This window comes from Myxine glutinosa, chromosome 4, assembly GCF_964187855.1.
Source record: "Myxine glutinosa chromosome 4, kmMyxGlut1.1, whole genome shotgun sequence".
Lineage (NCBI taxonomy): Eukaryota > Metazoa > Chordata > Myxini > Myxiniformes > Myxinidae > Myxine > Myxine glutinosa.
The window spans coordinates 210,823,067-210,836,413 of NC_136264.1; the positions used below are offsets into that span (position 1 = coordinate 210,823,067).

General features: G+C 41.7%; 1 protein-coding gene across 7 annotated transcripts in view; it reads right to left on the minus strand.

Annotated features, from left to right (window-relative positions):
* Positions 1-4,127: 4,127 nt before the first annotated feature.
* Positions 4,128-13,347, minus strand: part of LOC137425676 (collagen alpha-3(VI) chain-like) — a 100,729-nt gene continuing 91,509 nt past the window's right edge. For 3 of the 7 annotated variants that reach the window (XM_078776971.1, XM_078776968.1, XM_078776964.1), the window contains 6 exons: positions 12,410-12,732; positions 9,779-10,051; positions 8,144-8,240; positions 5,116-5,167; positions 4,776-4,845; positions 4,128-4,453 (listed from right to left, as the gene is read on the minus strand). In XM_078776971.1, coding sequence (XP_078633097.1) covers positions 4,265-4,453; positions 4,776-4,845; positions 5,116-5,167; positions 8,144-8,240; positions 9,779-10,051; positions 12,410-12,732 — 1,004 coding nt within the window. In that variant the 3' untranslated portion in view covers positions 4,128-4,264. The remainder of the gene's footprint in view (positions 4,454-4,775; positions 4,846-5,115; positions 5,168-8,143; positions 8,241-9,778; positions 10,052-12,409; positions 12,733-13,347) is intronic. The other 4 variants (XM_078776969.1, XM_078776966.1, XM_078776967.1 and 1 more) reach the window with 3 other exon arrangements.

Below are 13,347 nucleotides of genomic sequence, written 5' to 3' on the forward strand. Positions count from 1 at the left end.
CTTTGGGGGGGCATGGGAAGGGGGGGGGGGGGGTGGGAGAGGTATAAAACATATGGACACTGCCGGGACTTCCAGGAAAGAAGTTGGAATTACAAACAAGGTGGATCTGGGGTGAATTAGTGGGGGTAGAAAAGATCAAGGTTTTGGATGGGGAAAGATAAGAGATGGTGGTGAACAGCTGTTTTAAAGACCTGGAGGGAGGAGTGGGATTGAAGGGAGTGTGGGAGTTTGTTCCAGACCTGCAGAAAAAAATGTAAAATGTGACTTCAAGTCCTAAATTCAACCTCCTCTCCACCATAAACCACAAGATATCAACTCCCCCCATCCCAAACCTCTAGTCCTCAACCTCCGCCTCACAACCCCAAGTCCTCCCACTCCCCCTTCAAACCCTAAATCATGAATCCCTTCCTCACTCCAAGCCTTCGACCTTCTGTGTAACCTCACCAGTACTAGACCAGTTTGAGAGGATGTCACATAGTTACTTGGGCGGTATATCGCCAACAGACCACGGCCTTGATCGCTGAGGCCTATCTTCACAAGGCCTTCCCGCACTGACTTTGAAAAGCTCAACATTCACTTTTGAAATGATGGGAGAACTGCGGGCACGTATAATGCTGAAGCCAAATTTTATTTCGCAAGAAGGAAATTTTGTCCTATTTTTAGACAAATGGATCCTCCGCCACCCGATGTTGCACCACCATTTTGCAGTGGGCGGTATAAGTAGCTCAGAGCTTTGGTTCTGAGTAAAACGAACAGTACGGCACAATTAACCTTTTTAAAGTCAATGAAATAATTTCAATTGATACATTAACTTGAACTTTTCCCATCACTGGAGACAGATACTTTTACTTGCTTTTCCCATCACTGGGGATGGGTACTCTATTTACTATCATGTATTACAGGGCAATTGTATCAATGGCATGGCTGCATATCTGGAATGATGCAACCAGCAGAATAAATTTATAATTTGATTGCAGTCAAATACTCAGGAGCTCCATGAAGAGTTGAGCCACCTGTTAATCTCGTGATCTCACTTTGATTATACTGGGACTGATTTATAGGAGTTTGGTATATACTAGTACACCCAGTCCCTACGGGACTGGCAGGAATGGTCATGTTATTATTCTATTTGGGGTATATAGATTACAGTAGATCTAGGCTTGGATCCGTTAGTCTTTGATGGACGCGATAAGCATATCATGGCTGAAGGACGTCAGGATTACTCCAGATATCTTTCAGTTTAGTGTTAAACAGCAGTAGCCACTGTTCAAAAAGGTAACCATACTTGTTTGGGGTTTATAATATATATTTACTTCCGGTAGGGGTGCTCCCACGATACACCACGATAAGCTATTTATTCATGTTAACAGTCATTTGTCCAAGGAGGAAAACCCCTTGGGGAGGGGGGATATTGTTAGTACTGTATTAATTTTGTTTTGTAATAACATTAATATCATGCTATTATCATTAGCCCATCCCATGCACAGCAGGAGATAGGGTTTTGCAATCACGTCTGAGTGTGTGTCTGTCTGTCTGTCTGTGTCTATGTGTGTGTCTGTCTGTCTCTGTGTGTGTGTGTGTGTGTGTCTGTCTGTCTGTCTCTCTCTGTCTGTGTGTGTCTGTCTGTCTGTCTGTGTGTGTGTGTGTGTGTCTGTCCGGGCCGTAACTTTTTTTTACCATTTGAGCTATTGTCATCAAATTTTCACCAATGCTTTATTGTGATAATACGGAGGAGGAAAATTAATAATTTTAGGAAAAGGTCAAAGGTTAGCATCACATAAAATCATAAATTTTCATCTAATTGACATGATATTTCAATTTACCATTTGAGTTTTGTCATCAAATTTTCAACAAAGCTTTATTATGAGAATATTGGGTCACTGAATTTGTTCTCCAATCAAAAGCTTGAAGCCGTTTTTTTTTTTTTTGATGAAAAGGTCAAAGTTGCGTAAAATCGCCAATTTTCACCTGATTGACCTGAAATTTAAAGAATTTGCATATTGGTCACAGCATTGGTTCATCATTGAAAAGCTAGAAGTTTTTTGGTTTTTTTAGATCGAAAGCCAAAAGACAAGGCTGCATAAAATCAAAGGTAAATTTTCATTTTGTATTTGTTTTTAAACCGTTTTCGTTATTTTGAGCTTATGGAAGACGACGAAGATGTCTGAATACAAACGGACGTGGACAGACTATTCATTTTCATACGCTTTCTAGTTGGTGTTGTTATTACCCTCGCCAGAGGAGAGGGTATTGCATTTGAGTACGTTTGTTATTTGTCGGAAAAATTCCGGCAAGTATGTTGGTTTGTCTGTCTGTCTGTTTGTCTGTCTGTCTGTTTGTGCGCAGTACTACGTCTACATCGTTGCACATAGCATCGCCATACTTTACACACATATTTGTCTTACCCTGGAATAGACTGTGCCCAATTTTTAACTTTCTCGGCCCAAGGCCTCCATTATGATGTCATAATTCGATAATTCGACAAGTACAAAACGTCATCCAATCAAGATGAAATTTCTTGAGCGCCATGTCGGCATAAACTGGTGAAAATAATGATGACGTCATCGGTCACGTGGTTCGGCCGCCATCTTGGAAAAACCGAAAAACTTTGCACCTCTATATCTCCGAAGGTGCTGAATATAAAAATTTTGAGACATGGCTCATTGTAAAGAACTCTCCATGGGGAATAAAAGATGTTATTGATGATGTCATAGGTGCCTCCATTATGATGTCATAATTCGAGAAGTACAAAACTTCATCCGATCAAGATGAAATTTCTTGAGCATAATATAGGAATAAATTAGTTTAGAAAACAAATAATGATGACGTCATCGGTCAAGTGGCTTGGCCGCCATCTTGGAAAAACCGAAAAAATTTGCACCTCTATCTATATCTCTGAAAGCGCTGAATAGAAAAAATTGAGACATGGCTCATTGTAAGGAACTCTCCATGGGGAATAACATATGTTAATGATGATGTCATAGGTTCCTCCATTATGACGTCATAATTCGAAAGGGACAAAACTTCATCCGATCAAGATGAAATGTCTTGAGCATAATCTAGGAATAAATTAGTTTAGAAAAAAAAAATGATGATGTCATCAGTCACGTGGTTCGGCCGCCATATTTGTTTTAACACAAAAGCCTTAAAAATCACGGAAAATACATCCTGGCGAGCGTTTGCAATCTTTGATTGCTCTTTTTCTTATTACTTTTGGTATAAGAAGCAGCTTTGGAAAAACCTCATGATTAGCTGGCTACCTTAACACAGAGTGGGCCCAAGGTGGAAATGTCATTGGGGAAGAGGGCAAATGAAGTCTCTGCAACCTCCATCATGTGACCCTCAGTCCTCCTGTCAGGTTTGGTTGAAATTGGATAAGTAACGACCGAATGTATCATGGACAGACAGACAGACAGACACTAAATTACGTATTTTAGTAAGATTACCTTTTCTAGAGGGTATTGCATTTGGATCCATTTGTTTGGCTGTCCGTTTGTCTGTTTGTCCACACATAATGTGCTCGCATAGGCCATAAATGCCACCTGGTGGAAGCTAGTATTAGACATTATCTATTTCCAAACAACTATCTTTATAAAGTACGACTAATAGAATATGAGTACGTCTATAAAAGTACGTACTATTAAAACATGCATGTCTATAAAATATATATATGATTGCCACGTGAATATATACAATAAAACCTAAAAGCTCTATTTGTTCACTGTATGAACATAAACCTACATCGTCAATGCGTCCACACACCACACGACACCAGTACTGATGAGGGTGTGCCATCTCTGATTGTCATTTCTAGTTCATTCAATGTGTTCAATCATCCATCATTATCTGTAGGTTTTCAACATCATCTACAGGTCACATTAGAATTCCTTTTATTTCAATCTGCCCACGTATACAGTTTCCTGTCTAACTTCCTGGCCATGAGTCATGATGAAAGAAAATCCCCAGTTGAATTTTTGAAATTGTAATTATTTATCCACAATGGAGTTTTTTTCCCCCTTAATCTCCATCCGAATAACCTACTATTCCCAATGCTGCGTGTGTTGGATTCTTGCCCTCAATGTATTATGCAGATATCTTTATGATTCCTCATCATTGGCAATAAAACGTAGCGAAGCATTTGACATTTTATTTGTGGTGAGAATACAATCAGACTGCCAGAACGAAATAGGACCATAAACGTCATTTAAATGAACATAAGTCGTGAATACACTTGACAAACATTAGAAAGAAGATGGCGTGAGAGCTAGAGGGCACAGGGACAGTTTTGGAAGAAGAATACAGCATTGCGAGCCACGCCCGGGAGAGAACGCACACCGTGCTGTGGAGCTCCAGAAAGTAGGGCCTTGTTAACCCTAAGGCGCGACATGTGCAACCAGCCTCCCCATGGTGGCAACAACCCGAAGTGAATTCCTGCTAGGCACACCATGGAATCCTGCAAGGACGGGCATGGAAAACGCAAAGGACATCAGATTATGGCACATGGTTTTCAATTCAAAGGACGAGGAAGGAGAAGCAAAAGGTTGCATTCCCAGGACTCGAGCAGGCAGCAAAGGTGACATGATGCACAAGGTGCATTGTCATGATTGGGCAGGTTACAAGTTATAGGTGGTAAAGGATTAATGATTAGATATGATCAGACCGCTTAGACACATGTGTTGTGTGGCCGTGGCCTCCACCAGCCTAACTTTGATTTCCCGACCAATCACTACCTGGTCACCTCAAAAACACCTGGAAGGATTCATGGAAAAACGTACCAGTGAGTACACGTCCTGCCCATACACCTTGTAATCGGTAATATTTTGGCAATTCCCAGGACAGATGACTCTGTAAAACAGAAGATGGGACAAGGTCATGTGATGATGGAGGATCTCAAGAATTGCACGAGTACTCAGTATGATGCCATATAGTGAGTGGGTTGTCTATAAATTACGTGTGCATGTGGACAGGATTAGGAGGAATTGGGTTCAGGATGATGTGTGACATCGATGTGGCAGTGAGAGGGGCATTGGGAAGTTTAATGATTTTTTGTGCACACAGTGTAAATTTAAGCAAAGATGGACGTTATATTTGCTGCGTATCTCAAACTATACTTACACCATGTTGTCCATGCTAAGCACGTCCCGTGCCTTATCCTCACAAGAAATCTCTGTGGGAATAAAAACGTCACGTAAGGTTAACATCCAGGTTGTCCAACCGAGGACTAGAGTTCGTGAAATTATTTTAATTTATCAAACGCCATCATACTGTACACTCATGTGAAAATGGTAAATCAAACTTGGGGAAGAAAAATTCACATACGCTGAATGTCCAAAAGGCATTCTCAATGTAACAATTGTGAGTTCTTGTGAATAATTTAAATGGATTATTTCAATTCACAGATTGGGAAAAGTCACCAATGCTGATCCAGTCTGAATCAGAAATTCCACAATGACACATGGAAACCATGAGTAGGTAAGGTGCTATGTTGTTCATGTCATGTACAGTATACATGTCACAAATGACTAGTACAAAGTTAGTTTATAATTTGACTAGGAAAAACCTCGTCAAATATGACGGGTTGGAACAGTTTATTCGATGCTTCAGCCTCTTCAGTATGCCATAGTCTGAAGCCTCGGCCTAGCGTCAGGTCTGCTTTTATCTTCTGTACTTATTCGACATCCTACGGACATAAATGAACTCTCGTTTTACTCTGCATGCGTTGCACATCATTGCACATCACGTGCAGTAAATTCCACCTCCCTGCACCTTGTATTTATTATTATTTTAAAAAAACGCTTCTGTACACCGCCCTTGAGGCTCGGTTTGCAAGCCACTGTCTACAATTCCAATAGAAGAGACATAATTACTCTTTTATGGAAAATGTTTTTCGAGTTTGTTTTATCCTCAAAAATAGACTGTAGTGAACACACATTCGTGTTAAAAGATTGGTCTTTAAAACCTACACCTTATGAGAGGGGGACAGACATCTGCACAAACACAAAATCCAATTACAGACCAATTACATACTTAAATGACTGAAATCCAATTACAATCCAATTACAATCCAATTTAAGTAAGTAATAGGTCTTATTAATCTCATATTATATTTAACTTATTAACTTAACTTATTTAACTTAACTTATGGTATTTGACCTTAACTTTGACCTTAAATTACAGATTAAGAGCAATAAAAGTTACCCTCGCCCTGAAGGTCATTAATGAGATGGCTGGGTTTTTATGGACTATAATAGTGACCAGAGTAGCTCAGCTTCCGAAGGTTTAGAATCCAAATTATTAATATTGCTACCTCCCAGCTTTGGAAGTATTGAAGCATTCCGTCATATCGCAGTGTGGTGCTCATACCAGACTACAAATATAAATGGAAATATTAACACAGGAGGCCAATAGGCCCATCATACCTGTGCTGTATCTACATCCCATAGTCCCAACCGAATCACACGATCCACGGCTACCCGCATCCTCTAGGGTACCAATCCCACCAGCACCACAAACCCAATCCAAGCCGACATCCACTCAATGGGACGGTCAATCATCCGATATTGTTCAAGAATGCACGTTTAGATTCCGAGATGTTATACCAATGTCCGTCCAGGCCTGAGTCGACCTCGGGGGTGTTTTACACTTGTCGTGTCATGCTGATGGCCATGACCATTGTAACGTTATGTAAATGTGATTATTTTATTAAAACCTGCTTCCTTTTTACGAGGTATAGTTTCAGGATCAGGAGAAGCGTTTGCATTCACAACACACAGGTAAAGGTTTGTCCTGATGCTCGTGATCATGTGACCTCGTTCGGACGAACTTGGGACTCGGATCAGTTTTGTAATCTCCAGGCCAAAGATGTTTAGAACTTCATGGGCCTATTTAGCTGTTCGTCTGTGGTTATTTTTGTTTCTTCAGACAATGCTGTCTTTATGTCCAAGCACAATGGACGCACAAGAGGCACGACCACCCATCTTGTTAGATCACACACTCACCCACAAGTGAGACTACCGTGTTTACCTCGATTACTCAAAAAGATGATTTACATTCTACAAAATTTACACTGAAATTAAATTTGCTACTTTATAAAAAGAGATGCTCCAATTATTGAACTGGCCCTCCTCCTGAAGTTCTCTGACCTTGGGCATGTTAATGGTTTCCGCAAGAGCTACCCTTCCCTGTCCATTGATCTCATCTTCAGAATTTGTTGCATGTCTTCATCTTTCATCCAATTTTGCGACATCATTCTCTGTCATCGTTTCTGCTTCTTTCCTTCCATCTTAACTTCAATCACCTCTTTCAGCAATCCATCCATCTCTTTGATAAATGTGACCAAGCCAGTTTGTTTTGTCTCTTCCTAATTGTCTCAATCAAACACCTATCAATCAAATATCTCAATCTCAATCAAATCAAACACCTCCTATCCTACACTTACGCAAATAACTTCATATATTTTGTGTTCAGCCCATCGAAAAAAGTCAGCAGGTAATGGATGCTTTACTTACATTTGACCCACTCTCAGGTGTTCACCCTTACAACTAGAACAGCACCAGGTAGAGCGCATACCTTCGCCAGGCTGAACAGTTTACATTTGTATCCACTGATAGGCCGGATCTGGATTCGGACATGAACCAAAATCGAATTGCTTGTTCTCGTAACCTGACCAACTCATCCACAGAGTTTCATCCGAATCCGTCCATAACATTTTGAGATATCATGCGATACATCGTTATCGTGCGATACATGCGATACAAAAATATATCGTTTTAGGTCCGATCTCTCAATGGTGAAATATCACTTAAACCTGCTCATAGACAAACAAACAGACATATAAACAAGGATGAAAACATAACCTCCATCCACCTTCGGTAGCGGAACTGACAACATGACGTTTTGTTTGTGCATGCCCACAGAATTAATGAAATTTAATGTCGAGTTTTCAAAGTCTTTTAAATAGAAAATCTCAGATATTGAGGTATTTTTATGCATATCTATAATCTACACTTGAACTCCTTAATAGCAAAAACAACTTCATTGTTCTGAAAAATAAACTTCAGAGTGAAAAAGTGCTTGCGTAGTTATCTTGCACAGGAATTGTGTGACTTTTCCACTGGCGGACGCATAATCATGACGAGCATACCTTTGATATGGCCAGATAGGTAAACCTGAAGAGATGCAGATATGCCTCTGTGGGTGCCGGGTTTCTGGATTTCCTGGTTTTCTGTATGAGATGGTACCTGGGAAATGAGATGGAGAAAAGCATTAAAAAGTAATAAAAGCACCAATAAAATTGAAAATTACATTTTGGATTGACTTGTTGATACCGCCTTGCTCTCCAACCCGTCTGCCAATGGGATCCAAGACCAACTCCACTCTTGGATTACTGACTTCCTCCACTCTCATAGCCAACGTGTGGCTATCAACGGAACCCTTTCTTATACTCTCTCTGTCAGGGCCGGAGTGTCCCAAGGTAGTGTGCTAAGCCTCATCTTATTCCGAATCTTCATCAATGACCTCTCCGATTCTTCCGATTCTCTGGAAACTCCTCATTTGATCCATAAATGCATCATCTCTTTGCTGATAAATCCACCCTCTGCTGTGACATCCATCATACTTCAAAGGCAGCAGCCTCTTCTCTCTCCTCAGACCTTTACAAAATCACAAGCTGGTCAAACACTTGGAATATGTCTTTCAATCCTGACAAATGTCACACTCGATCACTATCTCTCTCCAAAAGGACTGTCTGGCAAACCCTCCTCTCCCCATCTACTTTCTTAAAAAAACCTCTTCAGGAATTTCAGTCATTCAAACTCCTGGGTCATTCAAACTATCAGCCATGGTCTTTCTTGGGCAAACCACATTTCAAAGTTGGCCTCTAAAGCCAGACACGGAATGGGCATCCTCCGTTGTACAAAGTACTTCCTTGGCACACCTGAACTCCTATCCACTTACAACACAGCTTGATGGAGTACTGCTCTCCCCTAAGGGCTGGCTCCCCTGCCTCACACCTTGCTCAGCTTGACATGGTGGAAACTAAGGCCTTCAAGATTAATTGGAGTCTCTCGCGATGAAGCTGAGTCCATTGGCCTATCACTCCACCATCACCGACAGGTCAATGGTCTCTCTGTCTTCTACCGTGTATTTTCTGGCCTTGCACCCCCTGCTCTTTCTGTGCTTTGTCTCCCCTCCTGCCCTCCTCCCACCCCCTTTCTCCCAGATCCACCAGAAACCCCCTCCTAGTGAAACTGCCAAAATCCAGAACGACTGTTTACCTTCACTCATTTGTTCCTTTTTTCTCCCACCTATAGAACCAACTTCCACACTCCTCTTCAATCTCACTTTTCCCTCCAGGCCTTAAAGACAGCTATTCATCATCATTTCAAATCATCCCCCAATCAAAACCATATTTTCTACATCGGTTAAACCACCTCCAACCCTTCCAAAATAGTTTCCTTCTATATCCATCTTGTCCACCCCTTGCATTCCCCTCTCTTCTCATCATTATCAACATCCCTTGTTGTCCATCTCCCTCTATTCTCTCCCTCCACCCTTCCGTTTGCATTTCCCCCTTCTCATTCTACTGTTCCTTTAGTTCTGTTACGTCCTCATCCGTCTGTGCTCTAGTTCTTCCACGAGCCTTGACTATGTACAGAAAAAAACAAAAAGCAAATATAAACTAAAATGCACATTCAGCTCATCTTAACCTGATTATCAGACAGGCAACAGCAACAGGTGATTATCAGAAGCTCTACTTATCATCAGATTATTTTCTCACTTGGTCTTTGTTCATCACCTCAGCAGAGCTCAGCAGAGCGGGAAGATGTGGTCCCAACAGGGCCTGAGCTAATGTATAGAAGAGTGGTTGGTAGACATGAGCAAAGGAATGTACTAAGTGGAAATGGTAGTGAGATGGCTCTGAAGCAAGGACCGCCAAGTTTGAGTAGATGTCATGTGGTCCCAAAGTGAAGATCTGTATTCCTGATGCTTGCAGCATGGACGCTGCTGCAGAAGTATCCATGCAGGGTGCACCAGTGATGATAATTGTACTCTGCCAACACAAAAAAGTGAAATTGACATACACAGACATACACGTGACCATGCAGGTTTTCATTCAGTTGCATGATTACATTTGTCGCAGTTTTGTTTAAGGTCATTCACCTGTGTGCTTTTAATGCAAACTAATTTTTTATCTATATACAGACTTGGCATTTAATATGGAATTTTTTTTTTTCTTGACTTGGGTTTACTTTCTTAACTCAGTATATCAATCTGGTGAGTTTCTTTTACACTTTGGTGATTTATTTGTTAAAAGAACCATGTCACTGATTGTCTGTCGCAGCAAGAAGTCAACAACAGGATTATATCACAGGTGGCGTGGCAAAATGTACGGACAGGTGCATTTGACGATTGGCTTCACAGTCGGGTATACAAGGGTTGTTGCGTTCTGTATTAGTGGAAAACAACTGCTGCACATCTCCAAAAGTTATTGCCGCTTCCTCTGGAGATGGTCAGTCAACTCGAGAATTTTGTTTGTCATGGAGTGGTGGCTTTACGAAATTACGGCATGAAACAGCGTGCTATTGCTCGGCAGTATGGCATCACTCAAGGTCAGGTGTCAAAGATCCTGAAACGAAATGCTCAGAGGGGTGTCCCTACTCCAATACCGAGGCCAGGACGTCCCCACAGAACCACAAGGAGGGATGATCGCCAGCTGCACCGGTTAGTCCTCAATGGCCGTACCAAGTCAGCTAATCGGCTTCGGGCTGAGTGGCAGCAACTGACAAATGTGCCTGTATCCAGAAGGCTAGTCGATCAACGACTGGTTCAAGCAGGCTATCGTGCCAGGCGTCCCCTGAGAAAGCCACGCCTGAACAGACAACACCGCCAGCGCCGATTGCAGTGGCCCAGAGAGCACCGTCAATGGCAGCCAGGACACTGGAATCATGTGATCTTCAGTGACGAGTCTAGATTTCTGGTCTATCGTCAAGATGGCCGCGTCCGATTGCGCAGACAAGTGCATGAAGCCTACAACAAAGATTGTATAGTGCCAAGAGTCCAAGCTGGAGGTGGTGGGGTGACCGTTTGGGCTGCTTTTCATGCAGGGGGCAAAACTGACCTGGTTATTCTGAATGGAAACCTGAACCAGTTCAAATACAGGGCCATTCTGGAAGAAACATTGCTTCCATTTGCTCGTGCAGCCTTTCGAGGAAACTTTGTCTTCCAAGATGACAATGCACGGCCTCATCGTGCTCGCATGATCCAACACTTTCTTGCTGACCGTGGTGTAGAGCATATGGAGTGGCCTGCCATGTCCCCGGATATGAATCCGATAGAGAACTTGTGGGCAGAATTAACGCGTCAAATCGACAACTTGGACCAGCAGCCTACCTCTGTGCGTGAATTGCAGCAGGCTATTGTCACTGCATGGCAAGCGATTCCTGTCCAAACCTTGGCAAATCTCGTGAACAGCATGCCTCAACGTATACGTGCTCTCCTGAATGCTCGTGGGGGTTACATGAAGTACTGAACTGTAATTTTACTGTCCGTAATCCCAGTCGTAATTTAACTTTTGTTTTTGTTAAAAAAAATTTTGGCTAATGTGCAAAATAAAGAGATACTTCTGGAAAACGTACAGAAGTTTAACACAGTACTGTCCATGAATTGAGTTCGATATCAGTTTACATCACTTTCAAGGATCAATTTATTTGTTTCGAAATGTCAAATGTGGTTTTTGTTTCTTTTAAAGGTAACTTTAACAAAATCTAGAATAAGTTCAACATAATTCCAATGAACTTTTGGTTCTAAGACATCTTGAAAAGTAAGTTCACCCCCACAAAAAAAATATTCCATATTAAATGCCAAGTCTGTATATATAAAAGAAAGTTTTTGTTTGTTTGTTTGTTTGGCTGCACGCACTAATCTCCTGAACGGTGAAAGATAGGAGGAAACCTCTGAAACAAAAAATGTCGGGACGGGCCTCGGGAAGGTTATAGGCGAGGTGGCGAGGCCGGTCGAAGCCGCTTCGGCCGGGCTGGGCCCATTTCGCAATTAAAAGCTGAGCTGAATTATAGTAGTCAATCTTCTACGGCCGCGAGTAAAAGCTGAATTATAGTAGTAAATGAACGAAATGCGGCCGCGGCCGGATAGTCAAACTCCGCTGCTTCGCAAGGCCGCGTTTTATTCCTTTTTTTAGTACAGAAGATTAAATTCATTCAAAAAGAACCCGGGCAACGCTGGGTGCATTCAGCTAGTCTGAAATAATTTGACATTGTTGTTGAACAACACCTGCCAGTTCGTATATTCAATCGTTATTCAGGTCATTATGCCGCAAGTCTGCTTTAGTGCAATGAAATCTCATAGGAAACATTTAATTTCCTTAAGGAAGAAGATTACACTTGGCAATAACCTGATCTCTTGATGGATTGGGACCCTTCAGCAACTGCAGACCTTGGCGAACTGCATCAGAGAGGTTGCAGGAGCTTCCTGTCGCTTGCTTCATATTCAAAATGGCATTCACGACTGTATCAATGCCGATGTTGGCAGATGGGCCGAGGGCGAACTCGAGCCGTGGCAGAGAGGCCGCCTGGATAACGATCAGCCTATTGTTGGAGAGATCTCTTGGAAGCAGGAGCTGCAGGTTGCTGAGCAGTGCAGCACGAAGCAGCAGGAAATCAGAGACAGATAGGCTTGGTGAATCGATCAGCAGCAACAGGTCACGGGAATTTGCTGCTGTGTATGACAAAAAGAAGGGAAAGATGATATTTGAACTTCGACTCCGATTTCAAAGTATAAGCAAAACTATTAGTAGTTAAGTGTAAAGAACAAAACTAAGAGTTTCCTATAGATTTTTAAACAATTGTACAGGAATGAAAAACAGCACCCACAAATCAACAAAATTACTTTGAGGAACAATTGTTATGATGAATTTTGTTGCAATTCTTGACGTGTGGTGGACAATACCTATCAATTGTGATTGAGGAGATGCTCCTCAAACAATGGAGTATCTCCTAGATTTCCCTCTCTTACCAGAGACTTGTGGACCAGATGATCTGTGTTTTGCAGTAGCTAGGAAAAGTGTACCGACACGAAAAAAAACAATACAAAAAGAAAATACGAAATAGATGCCACGAATGGTGAAATGAGATGTTTCTTATTTTCAAAAATAAAAATGATCAAAATCCATTGAGCCATTGCATTGAATTGAGGGAAACGCTGTATAATTGGCCATTTCGTTAAGTGCTTTTATTACGAAACAGCAACTGCCATTATTACAGCTGTTTTTAGTATTGGTTCCCAGACCACTGTCAATGGCATTACAGCATTTGTGAAACTTCAGGCCTTCTG